The 18,058-nt window shown below is 39.1% G+C and overlaps 1 protein-coding gene and 1 pseudogene across 4 annotated transcripts in view; one reads left to right on the top strand and one right to left on the bottom strand.

The window, feature by feature from the left end:
- INO80D (INO80 complex subunit D) overlaps positions 1-18,058 on the bottom strand; it is a 68,966-nt gene that overhangs the window by 9,847 nt on the left and 41,061 nt on the right. For all 4 annotated transcript variants that reach the window (XM_029224964.1, XM_029224963.1, XM_029224965.1 and 1 more), the window contains 5 exons: positions 15,543-15,764; positions 9,197-9,306; positions 7,653-7,786; positions 2,103-2,320; positions 850-1,007 (listed from right to left, as the gene is read on the bottom strand). In XM_029224964.1, coding sequence (XP_029080797.1) covers positions 850-1,007; positions 2,103-2,320; positions 7,653-7,786; positions 9,197-9,306; positions 15,543-15,764 — 842 coding nt within the window. The remainder of the gene's footprint in view (positions 1-849; positions 1,008-2,102; positions 2,321-7,652; positions 7,787-9,196; positions 9,307-15,542; positions 15,765-18,058) is intronic.
- On the top strand, positions 13,851-14,441 carry LOC114896725 (annotated as a pseudogene).

The following is an 18,058-nucleotide window of genomic DNA, read 5'->3' as shown; positions in this document are numbered from 1 at the left end:
TTGCGTTACTCTCTACTCTTCCCCTCTCATCCTTCTCCCATTTCTAAGTGATTTTCACAAAATGGAACTCACAGGCCTCACTGATTTCATTTCCAATATAAAAAACCCATTGTTAGGAACTTGACTAATCACCCCCAAAATATCCAGTTTTTAATGGTGAAAGAAACCTTCTAAGAGTAGAAAAGATTTCCCCTGAAAGCACTAGAGAATTGGCAGTATTAAGTCAACTTTGTTCTGGAAAAGTGCACTTCAATTGAAGTACATGGTGGGGTATTAAAATGAGGACAAGTTCTGAAAGGTTTCAATAAACTCAAATTTAAAATGTCTTTGTTCAAAAATAAACGAAGGGTGTATATGTATAACTGATTCACTTTGTTATAAAGCAGAAACTAACACACCATTGTGAAGCAATTATACTCCAATAAAGATGTAAAAAAAAAAAATTAAATAAATAAAATAAAATAAATGAAGGTAGGTGCCTTCCCTGGTGGTCCAGTGGTTAGGACTTAGGGCTTTCACTGCCACGGGCCCACATTCAATCCCTGGTCGGGGAACTAAGATCCCGCGTGCTGCGTGGTGAGGCCAAAGATAATAAATAAGTAAAGGAACAAAGTTATAAACCTAGCTCTCAAACCTACTGATCCACTAAGGCTAGGATATCAGTCTAAAAACTGTACATGCCTCACCTTCTAAAAAGAGTAAAACAGTTTTAGTGCTTTACCTTTCCTGTCTCTGGTGAAAGATGTTACACGTGAGGAGGGATACTCCAAACATATCTCAAAAAACCTACCTCCCCCTTTAAAAAACTCATTTTAAAAAAGTTTCCTCCAATCAAAACATTGACCATACCTTCAAAAAAATCAAAATCTTGTAAGTCATCAGGTAGCCGCGGCAGGACGTCTGAAAAGTCCTCCTGGTTCAATTCCAAGTCATGTGGAATGTCAGTGATCTCATTGGCAATGTCATCCGGCAGCTCATCAGCACTCAGCTCTGGCGTGGACGGGCTCCTGGGGAAGACGACACGATTGGCCCCGCCCCCCCCACTTGACCTCCACATCAGTGTCCCCAAGACAAGTCTGTCGATGCAAAAACGGAAAATCCTAACTCAAAATGTCTCCCTTCCTACTCTAAGAGAAGGAAATCGGAAACCAAAATGAAAGACCTCACCGTATGCAGTTACACACTTCTGAAACGCTTACCCATGTATTAAGAGAAGACAACCATTTGGAGATACTATTTTTACTGCAAATTAGAATGAATGACAATTTGGTGCACTAGTAAAATGAATTACAATTTGGTATATCAAGTGTGTCTTAGTACTTTATAGTAGAATTTAAAATCTGGTCAAAATAATAATTAAAAAAAAAAAAAAAAGAAACAGGGCTTCCCTGGTGGCGTGCTGGTTAAGAACCCGCCTGTGCCAATGCAGGTAACACGCGTTCGAGCCCTGGTCTGGGAAGATGCCACATGCCGCGGGGCAACTAACCCTGGGCGCCACAGCTACTGAGCCTGCGCTCTAGAGCCCGTGCTTTGCGACAAGAGAAGCCACCGCAATGAGAAGCCCACGCACCGTGACAAAGAGTAGCCCCCGCTCGCCGCAACTAGAGAAAGCCCGCGTGCAGCAACGAAGACCCAACGCAGCCAAAATAAATAAATAAATGATGAATGAATGGATGAATGAATGAATAAATAAATAAATTTTAAAAAATGAAACAGATAAAACTGGGATGTTTAGCTGAAACAGAAGCCTCATTCATCTGGTCAAAATGCTTATTACCCCTGACAAAATTAATAATGCAACAGATTTCTGATGGAATATTTCTGTTGGAACATATATGGAATTTCTGTTGAAACAGAAAAATCTGAGTAGTCAATTAAATTCCCAATATCAGCATTTGCTCTCTTGGTTATCAAAAGCTTTACTTCAGATCTAACCCCATCAGATATTTTGTAAAAAATCATATTGAAAACTACAAATCTAGGCTTATATACCAAATGGTTCCTTTAGCCTACTTCCAACACTAGAAAAGTAAATGAAGCCAGATGTTCTGAGAACAATCAGAACACGTAAAGCAGACATAAACTCTGGCGCCATCACTGACCGGATGTGAGAGGCCTCCACTGGCAGTGAGACGCTGGTGGGCATGCTGAGGTTCCCCTGAGGAACTGCAGGGGGAATGGGCTTCTGGGGTCGACGAGGTCCACGCCTTCTCTTCTTCTTGTGTTTTTTGGTAAGTGCAGGAGGCTTGGTTTTTTTCCTGGGTTTCCTCTGCTGCTGGTGCTGAACTTTACGGGAGCTATCTCCTCTCAAGAAATTATCCTTTGGAATGAATAAATGGGTATTTTTAAACTGAGATTATTTGGGAAAAACCAAACAGCTATCTGAAAAAAATACTTATATCTCTTAAAATTCTATATAGTGCCTAAAACTATGTATAACGATAATTAAATGAATAAGAAATTCATTTTAAAATTTAATTCAAATCAATTCAATATATACATATAGCTCATCCCACATTTACAGGCATTGTCATAGGTGCTGTAGTATAAAAAATTGAATAAAATTTGATTTGTGCTCTCAAAGAACTTAGTCTCCCATGGGAAAAACATGACTACAAGGATACATAAATACAGTAGAAAAAATTGGGCAATAATGATATAAACACCTTCTAAGGGTACACAAAAGGAAAATCCTTTATTTGTAGTTAATGTGAGATTAAAGGATAAACAGGATTTTAAGTTGTTGGGATAATGGGGAAGATCATTCTAGGCTAAAGGAAATGGCACAAACAGACAAAAAGGACAGCAAATAATTGGGTATGACTATTGCTCGGGGTATAATGGAGGACAAAATATAAAAGTAACCTGTAAAGAAGTCTGGAACCAGATCCTGTATGACTTTGAATACTCTGTTAAGGATTTTAAACTTTATTTTATAGGCAATGGGGAATGAGTTTTGATGACAGGAGTACATGTTTTAAAAGGATTAACTATCCTGCTAGCAACGTAAAGGGATAAAGAGAAGAGGCAAGTGAGTGGAGGAAGAAGTTCCAATCAGAGGGCTATTTCAACAAGTATTACAAGACTGATAAATAGCTGAGGGCAAAGTGAGCAGGAATGGAAGAGCGACGGCCTGTTGAGAGAGAATTCTCAAGATGTGACAGATCCTTGGACGTGGTGAGGATGCGGGGAATATAAAATTCTCAAATGTGTCCAGGGTTTCTAGCTGAGGTGATTGTTAGGGGATAATGCCATTAGTTGGGATACAGAACACAGCAGAATAAACAGAATCAGGAAAAAAGTTAAGGAATTCAGCTGGGCTCAGATAGAGTTTGAGACGTAAAGACGTCCAGGGAGGCAGGAGAAAACCGTATCTGGTGCACAGGAAGGAAGACAGGGAGACCTGGAAATCGTGACAGTAAAAGTCCTTCAAATAATTTATAGGGACCAGGGGGACATGGTAAAGAGAGAAGACAATGGGCACACAGCTTTATAAAACTGTTGCAATTAAGTGAGGAGGCAAAGGAAGAAGAACCAGGAAGGAATAGAAACCTGCACTACAACTAGCTTTCTTCAGCTAAGTACCCTTAAATCTGAAGACCCAGATGCACATTTTACTCTCTCTACAATCGGAAAGCATTTTACAATGACGGCATATTATTCCTGCCGTCAGCCAGGTGATGGTCATTATAGTTGGTGCTGCCTACATGTTCAAAGTTGGTCATAGCTCTTTGTACTGTCATTGTTTGAGTGAAGGTATATGCACTGTTGGTTTTACATGCAGAGGAAAAACTGCTGTGTATGCAGAAAGGCACAAAAAGTGGCAGTGTGTAAAACTGTTACTGGTGAAGCAAATATTCATTATTGAAGAACTGTCCACAATACCCCCCACCCACCTTTTTATTGCAAAGCCACAACCAAAGGAAAAAGGAAAATAATCCACAAAGTGGGCAAAGCTGTGTTATAGTAGATGTATGTAGAAAATACTGCCTGTCACACACCAAGAATTAGCTGAAACCAGGAGTGCTATAGAAGATAAAAATATCTATGTCTATCTATCTAAGACTAAAAAAGCTATTTTGGTAAGTATAAAATAAAAATTTTAAGTGATAAGAAATGCACTGTGCAACATTTTTTCCTTCTTGGTGTTATATAAAACAATCGTGGTTTTTACGATTGATGTCACCTTTGAGTTGACGAACTCAGTAATAACTCTTATAATCAAATACATAAAAAGACCTGAAGACTAATAATTATCACTAACATCAAACAAATTCAAAGCAAGAATAAAATTAAGCATAAATTCAGGAAATCTAAAAGATGTTTAATCCCAGACAAATACTTGAATCCAAACACAATTACAGACTCAAAATTCACAAATTTAGAAAACAACAAAAAAGAGGCTGCTTCCCAGCCTCTGTAATTCCTTTTGGTTCAACACGTGACGTCTACTTTTTTTATGCCCACTATGTAACTGAATAAATAGTGAATAAGCAGCTACCAGTACCCACCAGGTGCTGGCATCCATTCCAGGATTTCCCTCTAGGACCAGTGTGAATCTTGAGCAGGAGGGAGGAAGAGAGCTCTAGCCAAGAATATACTAATCCTACCGGCTCTGCTTCTAGGCTTCTGTCTTACTCTCAGGCTTATGCTGTGTAGCCACGCAACGTGTTTGGTAAGGTGCCAGCTCCTCCACACGGAAGTGCCCATGACTGAGACCCTGCCTGGCCCTTGGTGTTCCCTTACTTAGCTCCTCCAAAGAACACCTGTGTCCTAGAGGCTTTCCTAAAGCCAACTGTTCATTTACCTACTTACAAACACTGTTCACTCCCAGCATTCTCACTGTCCCATGCTACTTCTATGCAGGACAACGCATGTAGTAACTTACCATCTGTTGTATGGTCTCATACCTGTTGAATACCATGTTCTGTCTGCCAGCCTGGACCTCGGGCAGCTCTAGCCTCTTCTACCAATGGCTGTCCTATCAAGTGGCTGAGTCTAGTTCAGAATCTCACCCCTATCCCCCACAAGCCATGTGCCTAACCGATAATTTATTCAACCATTACTTATGGAGCATCTTTGTTCCAAGCACTGGGGATACAGTAGCATTGAACAAAAAATGTTCCTGCCTTTGTGAAGTTTACATTCTAGTAGGGGGATTCAGACAATAAACAAACTAATTAATACATAATGTTAGGCAAATATAAATGTTAGGAAGAAAAAGAAGGTAGAGTACAAGGATAAAAAGTAGCAGGGTAGAGGGGAGGCAGAAATGAACTGACACTTGATCAGACACCTGAATGAAATGAAGGAGTGAGACATGGAGAATCTGGGGAAAGAACACTCCAGGAAAAGAGAGAAACAAGCAGAAAGTCCCTGAGGTGGGAGCATACTTAGAGTGTTTAAGAAACAGCAAGAAGGCCAATGTTGCTGGAGCTGTGGAAGTGAGGAGAGGGTATAAGATGAAGCTGGAGCGGTTGCCAGGGCCAGATCAGGAAGTGCCTCATAGGCATGGTAAGAATTTCAGATTGGATTCTAGATGCGATGGGAAGCCACTGGAAAGTTTTGATCAGGGAACTAAAATGATCAGATGTATATTCTAAAAGGCCTGCTCTAAAGGCTACATACTGAATGATTCCATTTAGAAGACATTCTGGAAAATGTAAAATTATACAGACAGAAACAGATCAGTGGGGATAGAAAAGGGCTGACTACAAAGGGCAACACTAGAGACTTTTGGGGGGTGATGGAATGATTCTGTATCTTGATTATGTATCTGTATGCATGTCAAAATTCATAGTACTGTACACTAAAAAGAGTGAACTTTACTATATGTAAATTCAAAGACAGTGGGACCCACATGCATAGTCTACCCTGGCTGATATGTGAGCAACACATCCGGGCACAGGGGGCGTGGCAGGAAGAAGGGAGACTAATTAGGAGGCTATTACAATAATGCAAGCAAAGATAGCAGCGAAGTTGGTAAAATGTGTGTGAATTCAAGATATAGTCTGAAAGTAGAGCCATGAGATTTGCACAGTTTCTATCACCCAGTGTTAGTCTCTCACTGGGGGACGGATGGAATACAAGTGTTTGCTCTACTCTTATGTAATTTTAAACTTAAAAATAGCTCAAACTAGGGCTTCCCTGGTGGCGCAGTGGTTGGGAGTCCGCCTGCCGATGCAGGGGACACAGGTTCGTGTCCCGGTCAGGGAAGATCCCACATGCAGCGGAGTGGCTAGGCCCGTGAGCCATGGCCGCTGAGCCTGCGCGCCCGGAGCCTGCGCGTCCAGAGCCTATGCTCCACAACGGGAGAGGCCACAACAGTGAGAGGCCCGTGTACCGCAAAAACAACAACAACAAAAAACATATGGAAGTCATTCTTTAACCGTGATAACATCTCAATAAGCTAACAAAAATGTCTATATTTTAAATGTTTTAAAATTAAAATGGGAAAGTAATTATTCAATATTTGTATACATAGTTTAGTATACAACTTTTCAAAATATATGGTCCATAAAGGAAATCTAGAAAACAAAACAGGTTCCTAGAGAAGAAGCCGGTAAACTTCATACACGGCTACTGAGGTCTAGAAAGGATGACTCATTAGTCCATGTTATACATATAGCTAGTGGCAAAGCCAGGACCACAGTGTTACACTGCTAAGTCCTGTCCAATGGCCACTTGGTTACCCTGATGCATCCCTGCAAACTAAGATATGCTCATAGCAGGTAAGAGTTGTCTTATTCAATTTTTTAATACATAGGTACCTAGCACAATACCCTGCAAATAGCAGAACAACTCAGTAAGTGTCTGATGGGTGAAATGCATTTATTTTAAGTGATTATATAATTCAGGTAGTTCACTAATTCAGACTTTTCTCTCCAAATTATTCTGAATTAATTAGGGCTTACGCTACCAGCATTAACTAAAGCAATAATTAAGTCCAATGGAATTATAATAAGGGTTGGCTTTTGGCTGAAATTTCATCAAATTTCCAAGACATTCGCAGAATTATATATAAGAAAAGCAAAATCCTAGAGAAATGGAGAAAAGAAAGATCTTGGGAAATCTGCCTATGTATAAAAAAATGTATCTTGAGGAGAAGAGAAGTATAGACTAGCTATAGATAATAAACAAAATGACCACATCTAACTAACTACTAAATACTTTCTAGAACAGTGTTTTCTTTCAGTGAGGGTATAATATTAATTCAATCAGTTATGACCAGCATTTCTTTTTCTTTTTTTTAGTGAAATAGAAGAGACTACAAAATACGAGGTACTAAAAGAGTATTGTTTCACAAAACTCGTTTCAGTGATTTACATACACATATAGTTTGTACTAAGTCATAAAATATTTCCTACTCTGGACAGCTATCAAAACTTTGAAAGCCTCAAGCTATTATATATAGGATGGATAAACAAGTTCCTACTGTACAGCACAGGGAACTGCATTCAATATCCTGTGAAAACCATAATGAAAAAGAATATGAAAAAGAGTATGTATATACATATATGTATAACCGAGTCACTTTGCTGTACAGAAGAAATTAACACAACATAGTAAATCAACTATACTTCAATACAATTTTAAAAATATATATATAAACTTTGAAATCCTCTGTTGCAGAAAATAAAATTTGAACTTACCATTTTTTTGGCATGTTCTTCACACAGAGGTGTCTGGTGTGTAATGTCAAAAACGGGCACAGAGCACTGCTGTCCATCTGCAAACTTGGCTGTGCAACTTGAGAAGAGTTGCTGAGAGCGGTTCAAGAGGATATCTGGGTTTTTTTTAAGTTAGGAATAAAATACACTGAAACCATTTAATTTTTCGAGTTCTACATAAAATTTGTTTCTTCCTTAACTTGTGCTTAGTAAGTATAAATTTTATAATCTATAAAAGCTAAAGAACCAACCCAACTACTAATAATAGAAAAATGATAATAGTTGAGCTTATCATCTTTATTTCTCAGAATATACTTCTGAAGGAGTCTATTTTGCTAATGAGCTTCTAACATGAGTCTCCCATTGTGATTTATGGCCATTGTGATTTGTTATTTAGAGAAGCAGGGTCATTTCCTTCCTAACACACTGACTCCTAAAAGTTCCACTATGATAAAAAACAAACAAAAAACTTTCTTTTAAGGAAAACTTTTGCCTAAGATACTCATCAAGAATAAATATTTAAAGATATAATTACAAAAAACTTGACTATCCAAATTTGAATTTTTCATTTCACACTTCCAACACCAAACTCAAACTTATAGCTTATGAAAAATTACTTTTAAATCAAAACTGTACTGTTAAAATTGGAACATCAGCTTTTTATCATCATCATTTTTAAGCATCTATACTTTTAGCCAGCCACTAACTACATTTCCATAGATTTACTTTTTATCTATTAAGGAAATGCCTTTCATTTTTCCTTTATGCTTTTACGGTTAAGGCGATTTATAAAGCCTTTACTGCATAGAAACTACTGCTGAAAAAGCTGTGAAAATACAACACCAAGAACAGAAAGGAAAGCAAAAATCAGATAGATAGCAAAGAAAAGTAATTGCAACTATATAAATTTTTAAAATGCTACTCAACTTCAAATGTTTAATAAAAGTGAAAGTAATAAGATTTCATAACCAGTCTGAAGCTCCTTAACATAGGTTTTCCTCAAGTATATCCTGTCTTAAGATATATTCTTTCCTAGTCAGTGATGTTTGTTATCGTTCATCTCAAATCAGCACCATATTCTATAAAAATAGCAAATTAATCCCATACCAAAAAGTGTACTGTAAAACTGCATAACTTTCTTGGAAGACTAAAAACAGTTTTTTAATAACGGGATTTGACTTTCCCATCAATGAGTGTCATGGTTGCCTCATACAAACTACCTAGAACCACTGGAAGGACCAGAATCCTATTAACAAAATTTATTTAAGTGACAGCCACTGGAAAAACCTACTACTTGCTGTCAGCTTTGCTCATTTTGATATGATTCTTGAATACAGAGTCACAATGATATAAGCAGAAAAAAACTATTCAGAGGACACCAAGAAAATCAGAAATAATATAAAAATTATTTTCAATTATTACAGTTATGATTTCAAAAGCCATTCATCACTTGGCCTGAGAATGAAATATATCACCCCAATGAATTAGTACTTTTCAACGCACACTTGATTTAGTTAAGAGGATACGTTGGAAACAATGTCTGGTGAATGGAAGGGCTTTGTTGGTGCACTGTTCACCCTTCACGGTCCCACTGCATGCTGCTGGCTCCACCTCCTTCAACTTGGTCCGGCTTATGCTAAGGAACAAAAGCCACAAAACTGATTTTTAAAAATGGTTTAAGAATCCAGGGCAATTATTTAAATAATGTCACTACTCTGTAACACCCACATTTTTAAATACATTCATTATTTAAATGCAAATATGGGGGCTTCCCTGGTAGCGCAGTGGTTAAGAATCCGCCTGCCAATGCAGGGGACACGGGTTCGAGCCCTGGACTGGGAAGATCCCACGTGCCGCAGAGCAACTAAGCCTGTGCACCACAAATACTGAGCCTGTGAGCCACACTACTGAGCCCCTGTGCCACAACTACTGAAGCCCGTGCGCCTAGAGCCCATGCCCCACAACAAGAGAAGCCACCGCAGTGAGAAGCCCACGCACCGCAACAAAGAGTAGCCCCCACTTGACACAACTAGAGAAAGCCCACACGCAGCAACGAAGACCCAACACAGCCATAAATAAATAAATTTATTTTTTAAAAATGCAAATATGAATTACAATGACCAGTTCCAATACTTTTCCAACCTACTGACAAAACAAATATTACGTTATAATTGGTCTCAGCTATGTCTATCTGTTTTTGTTTTTTTGCTTTTTTAAGTGATATTTTGGTTCCTTTTACTTTACAAAGAGGCAGTAGAGAATAGTGATGAAGACCATAGACTAGATCAGACAGACCTGGTTCTGAATCTCCGCTCTGCCTCTTATTAGCTCTGTGACCTTGGGCAAGTTACTTAGCCTTGCTTAAGCCTCAATTTCCTCACCTGTAAAGTGGAGATAAGAGTACTTCTAGTCGACAGGCAAGCACCAAAAGACATAACACACCTAAAACACTTACCACATACAGTATATAGTATGGTAAATAGATAGTAAAGAGTCAATGGTTGTTAGCCACCACTATCATCATCATTTTTTTTCAGTTTATTTTTTTAACATCTTTATTGGAGTATAATTGCTTTATAATGGTGTGTTAGTTTCTGCTGTATAACAAAGTGAATCAGCTATATGTATATATATCTCCATATCCCCTCCCTCTTGCGTCTCCCTTCAACCCTCCCATTCCCACCCCTCTAGGTGGTCACAAAGCACTGAGCTGATCTCCCTGTGCTATGCACCTGCTTTCCACTAGCCATCTATTTTACATTTGGTAGTGTATATATGTCAATGCTATTCTCTCACTTCATCCCAGTTTACCCTTCCCCCTCCCTGTGTCCTCAAGTCCATTCTTTACGTCTGCGTCTTTATTCCTGTCCTGCCTCGTCAAGCTGCTAAACAATACAGCTGCAGAAAACTTAACCTAATACATGAGGAATGGGATACAGAACAGAAAGCTACGCAGTGAAGAATCTCCTTTCCACCCTCGTCTTGATTTGCTAGTTCCCACTCGCTCTATAATAAGTATTCTTTTTTTAAAGGAACTCCTTTATTTATTTATTTATTTATTTATTTTTGTCTGTGTTGGGTCTTCGTTTCTGTGCGAGGGCTTTCTCTAGTTGCGGCGAGCGGGGGCCACTCTTCATCACGGTGCACGCGCCTCTCACTATCACGGCCACTCTTGTTGTGGAGCACAGGCTCCAGACGCGCAGGCTCAGTAATTGTGGCTCACGTGCCTAGTTGCTCCGCGGCATGTGGGATCCTCCCAGACCAGGGCTCGAACCCATGTCCCCTGCATTGGCAGCAGATTCTCAACCACTGCGCCACCAGGGAAGCCCAGTATTCATTTTATTAGTTTGTGATCCTTCCATAGATTTATACAAACATAAATAAAATTTAAAAATAAACTATATTTAAATTCTTGAAAGTATCAATATAAAAACTATGCTATCTATGTAATTCTATTAAGCGTCACAAACTATTAAGCCTTTACACATGCCTGAGCATGGAAAAAGAAGCTACTTAATGCACTGAGTCACAAGTTAGGCATCAAAAATAAAGAAATATTTTGAATTGTTTGTTTCTAATATCTAAGGATTTAAGTGGAATGATTTACACTAATTAGAGAAGGTCATATAGAATAAGTTACATATGAACTTATTACATAAAATCTAAATAAAAGAATATTTTCATTATAATTGTAACTTTCATATAAACAGTAAATGCAAACAGGTGCTGCCGGGTGCTGCCATAGAAGTTGCTTCAATTAAGAATTCTGCAAGGGCTTCCCTGGTGGCGCAGTGGTTGAGAGTCCGCCTGCCCATGCAGAGGACGCGGGTTCGTGCCCCGGTCCAGGAAGATCCCACGTGCCGTGGAGCGGCTGGGCCCGTGAGCCATGGCCGCTGACCCTGCGCGTCCGGAGCCTGTGCTCCGCAATGGGAGAGACCACAGCAGTGAGAGGCCCGCATACCGCAAAAAAAAAAAAAAGAGTTCTGCAAGATTTGTCAGATCACAAGAGTGAGGAACTAGGTCATTAAGGCCTGTAAAAAGAATACACACTTTCAAAAAAAGGAAGCTTTACTAATTTGGCAGCTAAGCCTAATTTCTCTTGGTCTAGATTTAAATAGAAGGTACCTCTCTATTTTGAATGGATAATTTTCATTGAACAGTTTAATAATTTGCTCAGCCAGCTACCAGGCCTAGTGTTACAACACGACCCTCACTTTCTTTACCCTAAACTTCAAAGTAAACCATTGGTTTCATTTTTTAAAATCACCATTATGTTCCAACTCACCAATCTTTCTCTTAAAATAAACCCAAAGTCAGAATTTCAATATCCCCATGGATAATTAAGGTAAAAATGCCTGCTGTGATGTTAGATATATTTTATTATACAAATAATCCCAACAAAACAAAGGTTTTGATGTTGTTAATATGAAAATATCTACGACGGGCTTCCCACTTGTATGCTCTACTGGATACCCCATTAAAAAGGAAGTTTTCACACAACCAACACTATCTCTCTGCAGGACTGTGGGTTACAAGATACTGAGATTTGGGTTTATATACTTTAAGCTATTTCAATGACTTGTTCCACATATTCACCAATAAATATGACAAAGTTATTATATAAAGAACATTTTAATGTTGTTCTGTTTATATCTAAACTATACTTAAAGAATACCTATTAGAAGGTAGTCACTATAGTTTTAATTTCTAAAATATTTAGTGACTTCCCTGGTGGCGCAGTGGTTAAGAATCTGCCTGCCAATGCAGGGGACTTGGGTCCGATCCCTGGTCTGGGAAGATCCCACATGCTGCAGAAGAACTAAGCCTGTGCGCCACAACTACTGAGCCTGCGCTCTAGAGCCCACAGCCACAACTACTGAGCCGGCATGCTGCAACTACTGAAGCCTGCATGCCTAGAGCCCGTGCTCCGCAACGAGAGAAGCCACAGCAATAAGAAGCCCACACACCACAACGAAGAGTAGCCCCCGCTCCCTGCAACTAGAGAAAGCCCGCGCACAGCAACATAGCCAAAAATCAATAAATTTATAAATAAATAAATTAAAAAAATATTTAACAGCGGGACTTCCTTGGCAGTCCAGTGGTTAAGACTCCGCGTTTCCACTGCAGAGGGCGCGGGTTCGATCCCAGGGAACTAAGATCCTGCATGCCGTGCAGCACAGCCAAAAAATTTTTAAAGAAATAAAATTTTAAAAATTTTAAAATAAAATAAAATAAAAATAAAATATTTAACAGCAACCTTTTAAATGTCTTTTGTGGAACTAGGTCTTTGAGAACAAAAAATATTAAACACAGAGGACATTATTCAACTGAAAGCTGATTTCTGCAAACCTAAAATATATGTAATGTAAAGCAGTTAGTTACTAATCACCAAGGAATGATTATGGCACACTGTCATATGATTATCAGTGATGCACTGAGCAATAAACTTTTTACTAATCATGGGAGACATAACCAAATGACATCACATAAATCTGAGAACTATAATCAAGTTCATCTTGGTGTTTGTTTTGTAATACTTAGTTATCACGAAATTTTCTTAAAAACATCACTAAGGGTGGTTTGGGAGATGTTCTGAAAAGGAAGCAGTCGATTCTGCCAGTTAAAAATCATAGGCAAATACAGTTTCCACACAAACAGCGAATTGTCCCAAGCTCACAGTATAGTCTCTTTCATCTCTGACAGGGTCATTATAATATACGAGACCCGATATATACAATGGTCTACATCTAGATTGTTTTATGTTGGACAAAACTCAAATTTCTACTGAAATTATACTCTTGAAAGCATTATATAATATAAATGTTAGATACCATTATTTTAAAACCTATGTCAAACTGAGTGAGTTCTTTCAATAAACAGAGAATAGACCTTCACTTGTTCAATTCTATTCATTCATTCATCAACACTGGAGATTAAAAACAAAATATACATTGTTCCTGCCCTCACAGAAACCACTGTCTAGCATGACAGACAGACATTAATGTAAGTATAAATTCTACAGTGAGGCAGAGTACAGAGCACAACAGCATATATATCAGGGGGACCCAACACAGTCAGTGGAATCTGGGAGTGCTTCTCTGAGAAAGGCAAGTCTCTGAGTAAGAAGTAAGCTAAGATGATCTAAGATGATCTAAGATGTTCTAAGATGCTCTGTGATGTAAGCTAAGATGTTCTATGGCAGACACTACCTCCATTACGGGGGACTGGGAGCTCTTAAGTGTGAGGGGAGCTTTTTTCGTCTCGGCCGCCGACATGCCATCCAGACTAAGGAAGACCCGGAAACTTAGGGTCCACGTGAGCCATGGCCATGGCCGCATCGGCAAACAGCGGAAGCACCCGGGAGGCCGCGGTAATGCTGGTGGCATGCATCACCACAGGATCAACTTCGACAAACATCACCCAGGATACTTTGGGAAAGTTGGTATGAGGCATTACCACTTAAAGGGGAACCAGAGCTTCTGCCCAACTGTCAACCTTGATAAATTGTGTACCTTGGTCAGTGAGCAGACACGGGTAAATGCTGCCAAGAACAAGAATGGAGCTGGCTCCTATCATTGACGTGGTGCGATCGGGTTACTACAAAGTTCTGGGGAAGGGAAAGCTCCCAAAGCAGCCTGTCATCGTGAAGGCCAAATTCTTCAGCAGAAGAGCTGAGGAGAAGATTAAGGGTGTCGGTGGGGCTTGTGTCCTGGTAGCTTGAAGCCACATGGTGGGAGATTCATTAAATGATAACAAGTGCTTTTCCAAAAAAAAAAAGAGTGAGGGGAAATACTGCAGGCTGCAACCACTATGGAGGTATATTAGATATACATACACAGTTCCAAACAACTTAAATATGCCAGGAAGCAGAAAAATCTTAAGGGCATAGTATTTTTTGAGATACCCAACTGAAAAATAGGTTATTTTTTTTACAGCAAATATAATGAAAACCAAATTACACAAAATGAAATTTCAAAAATTATATAGGTATGTAAGGAATATGATCAATAGCTACAAAGCAAAGGTTAATTTTTAGTTTTCTGCTTGTTTTAAACCCTTTTTTCCTCAAATGACTCATGCATGATCACTACAGAAAAATTAAAATACACAGACTACAAATTTTTTTTAACTTTATCAATAATTCCACCAGTATCTCTACCAGTGGTTAGAGATAACCGCTGGTAATATTTAGGTATATAAACCCTGAAATGTTTTATCTATATAAAGTTTATTTGCGCGTGTGCGCACATGCGCACACACAGAAAAAGACTAGAAGGAGACAGAATCAAAATGTTCACAGTGCTTGGTCTGTTTTGTGAATGGTGACATTATGGTGATTTTCTGCCTTTCTCTATATTTTTCAGTTTTTCACAATAAGCAAGTATCTTCATTATAAACAGAAGAGATTCCCCCCCCCAAAGAAATCCAATGTAATAAAACATTTTGAATACATGATATATGGGATTATGTAAATATTAACAGAAAATACAATGGAAAGAAAATTTTAAAATAAGTAAAAAACATACAATACCACTTTTGTGGTTTAAAAAAAAACCTAAATATTACTTTTAATAACACAAAATTTCTAAGCATTGTATTTTTTTAAAGACAGGTAACATTTTCTCAAATCCTCTACTGAATAAATTCTAATCAAACTCCAGCAAAATTATAGTAATACTTTAATTTTACTGTCACCTCATGGCACGATTATTTTGCCATCATAGAACTTTGAGCAACAAAACCAAAATACAATGCTTAAATATTTCAAGATAATATGCCCACCACTCACTGTGTCGCGACTATCCTCTCAAAAATTAGAGAAAACAGACTGAGGTGAGTTCTTAGAAAGAGGTGGCAGTGTGAGGCTCTGACCTGGTCCGACTGCATGCAGCTCTCTGTAGCTCCTGGATCAACTGGCCAGTACCTTCTGGCTCTCTACTGGCCGCCTGCAGCAAAGCTTTCCTAAACGTGTGCCGGCATTTCTTTTGACGAGATTCTGCCCGCTCCAGGCGGCAGAGGTGCTTATATTTCTGCTGAAAGTAAGTGCAAAGTTGGGTCACCCTGGAGCTCCTACTCTCTGTATCATCATCCGACCTGGAGAGTGCAGGGAGAGAAGCAGAAAACTTGATTACACGTTAGGCTCATTTTAAAAAGGGGAAAAGCGGATGAGGAAGGGGGGCTGGATGCACAGCGCTGAAACTTGTGGCATGTGAGCACACATTTAGCAAAATTAGAGGAAGAGGATTTCAGTAGAGCCGCTGAAAATAAGTACAGTGTTTTTACAATAAGTGAGCAGTAGAGACAATCCAATGCTCTAAGAAGCTTAACCTTCTTAGCGTGTCATGATTAGACACTCAATGCATCAGTGTCTTCCAAGTTTTAAGTGACTAGGGATTTTGGGGAAGAAAATAATTTCTTTACCTCTACTTACTAAAAAGTCTGAGTAAATGACACGACGGTTATGAGGAAACACTCAGCATAATTGATAGGTCATACCAGAAGTAGAGCAGTGAATTCCAATGGAGCAGTGAATACTATCTAAGAGCTGCTCTTTCAGATGTACTGGTTTTTAACTACCCTTTTTTTTGCTAAGCACTTAAAAGAATTTTGATTATAGGGATCACAATCATTCTACAGTATTTTTTTAAACTACAGGAGATATCCTAAACAACATTTCATATAACAGGGAATTACATAGAGGCTTTTCTATCATTACGCTAATGTTGATTGATTTGTGGCCCCTGCTGGAGCACTACACTGAAAAGGATGCTGAGGGCACATTTAGGCTCAACAAGAAAGACAGCTGTGGTTAGTTAGCAATGTGTACCACCAGGGAGGTTAAAAAGGTCACCTTTCTATAGAATAAATGTGACCTCATTTTTTTTTACTGTTAGGAATAATGCACACAAGACTTGAAAACTGACCTGTGTTATTTTACCTTCCTTCTCTTATAAACAAACAGCACACATATGACACTACAGATGACATATTTATTATCTTACTAATATTCTGTAAATCCTTTCTTGGTTTCTCTTCTTGAGTGGTATTACCTCTTTTTTCTTCAGAACAGCCCGTAACAGGCTACTCTGTAAACTTCTGTTTGGTATATGTCTTAAGAGTCATGTTCTCTTCAGTATAGTTTCTACTACAGATATACCAATTGAAGGATCTCACTTCAGCCTTTTCACCTACTAGACATTTACTCTATGTCTATCATGCTTTGTGGAAAAGCTAGGAGCTTTTTAAAATTTCAGTTTCCCAAGACCTACCCTACATCTACTGAACCAGAATTTCCATGGGATGGGATGCAGGAATCTCTATTTTAATTGTTCCCCAAAGTCCCACAGCAGGTCTCCATTTGGGAATTGTAGTAGAGCCAGTACATGCTGTTAGTATCTTTAATGTGAGGTAGAGAACAAGAAACATAGGAGAGGTACAGATAAAATGCTTTTAAAGTTCCCTAGAAAGACTGCTGGATGAAAGGCTTTTTGTAGAGGAGATGACAACAGAACTGAACCTTGAAAAAAGGGTAGAATTTGAAGATGAGCACAGAAAGGTACCTCACAAGGATAAAGCAATATAAGCCAGGATACAGAGATGGACAGGATGGGGAACAGCAAGGACTGAGTAGCTTGGTTTGGCTAAGGCGTGGGGAATGCAGGGGAGTGCTGGTGGGTTAGGTAGACTTTCTAAAGCTAAAGGCCAGATTAAAGAGTCCAACCTTTATTCCATAGGCAATGAAGAACCTTGTAGATTATTAAGAAAACAGCTAACAATAACAGAGCTATGCATGAGAAAGATTACACTGTCAGCAGATATAAATGGAGGAAGAGACAGAAGAAGAGAACAGTGAGGAAATTATGATAAAACTCCAGGTAAGAAATAACAAGGACCCTACACCAGGGGGGCAGCAGCAGGACTAGAGAATATGAGACGTAATCTGCATGTATAAGAGACTCTGGGGACTTCCCTGGTGGACCAGTGGTTAAGAATCTACCTTCCAATGCAGGGGACGTGGGTTCGATCCCTGGTCGGGGAACTAAGATCTCAGATGCTGTGGGGCAACTAAGCCCGTGCACCACAACTACTAAGCTAGCGTGTTCTGGACCCCGCATGTTCTGGACCCCGCACGGTGCAACTAGAGAAGCCCACGCACTACAACAAAAGATCCCATGTGCTGCAACGAAGATCCCATGTGCCACAATGAAGACCCGAAGCAACCAAATAATTAAAAAAAGAAAAAAGAGAGAGACAAGACTTTGTCAGCTGGGCAAGGAAGATGGAAGGGACAATAATCACCCAGCTGTTTCCACTGGCAAAGAGCAGGAAACAGGAGCAAGAGCAGATCTGGGGTAGGAAATAAATTCCATTTTAGACCTAGGTAATTT

Source organism: Monodon monoceros, unplaced genomic scaffold (assembly GCF_005190385.1).
Source record: "Monodon monoceros isolate NGI ecotype Baffin Bay Population unplaced genomic scaffold, NGI_Narwhal_1 Super_Scaffold_16, whole genome shotgun sequence".
NCBI classification, from domain to species: Eukaryota; Metazoa; Chordata; class Mammalia; order Artiodactyla; family Monodontidae; genus Monodon; species Monodon monoceros.
This window is presented reverse-complemented; position numbering and strand designations above follow the sequence as displayed.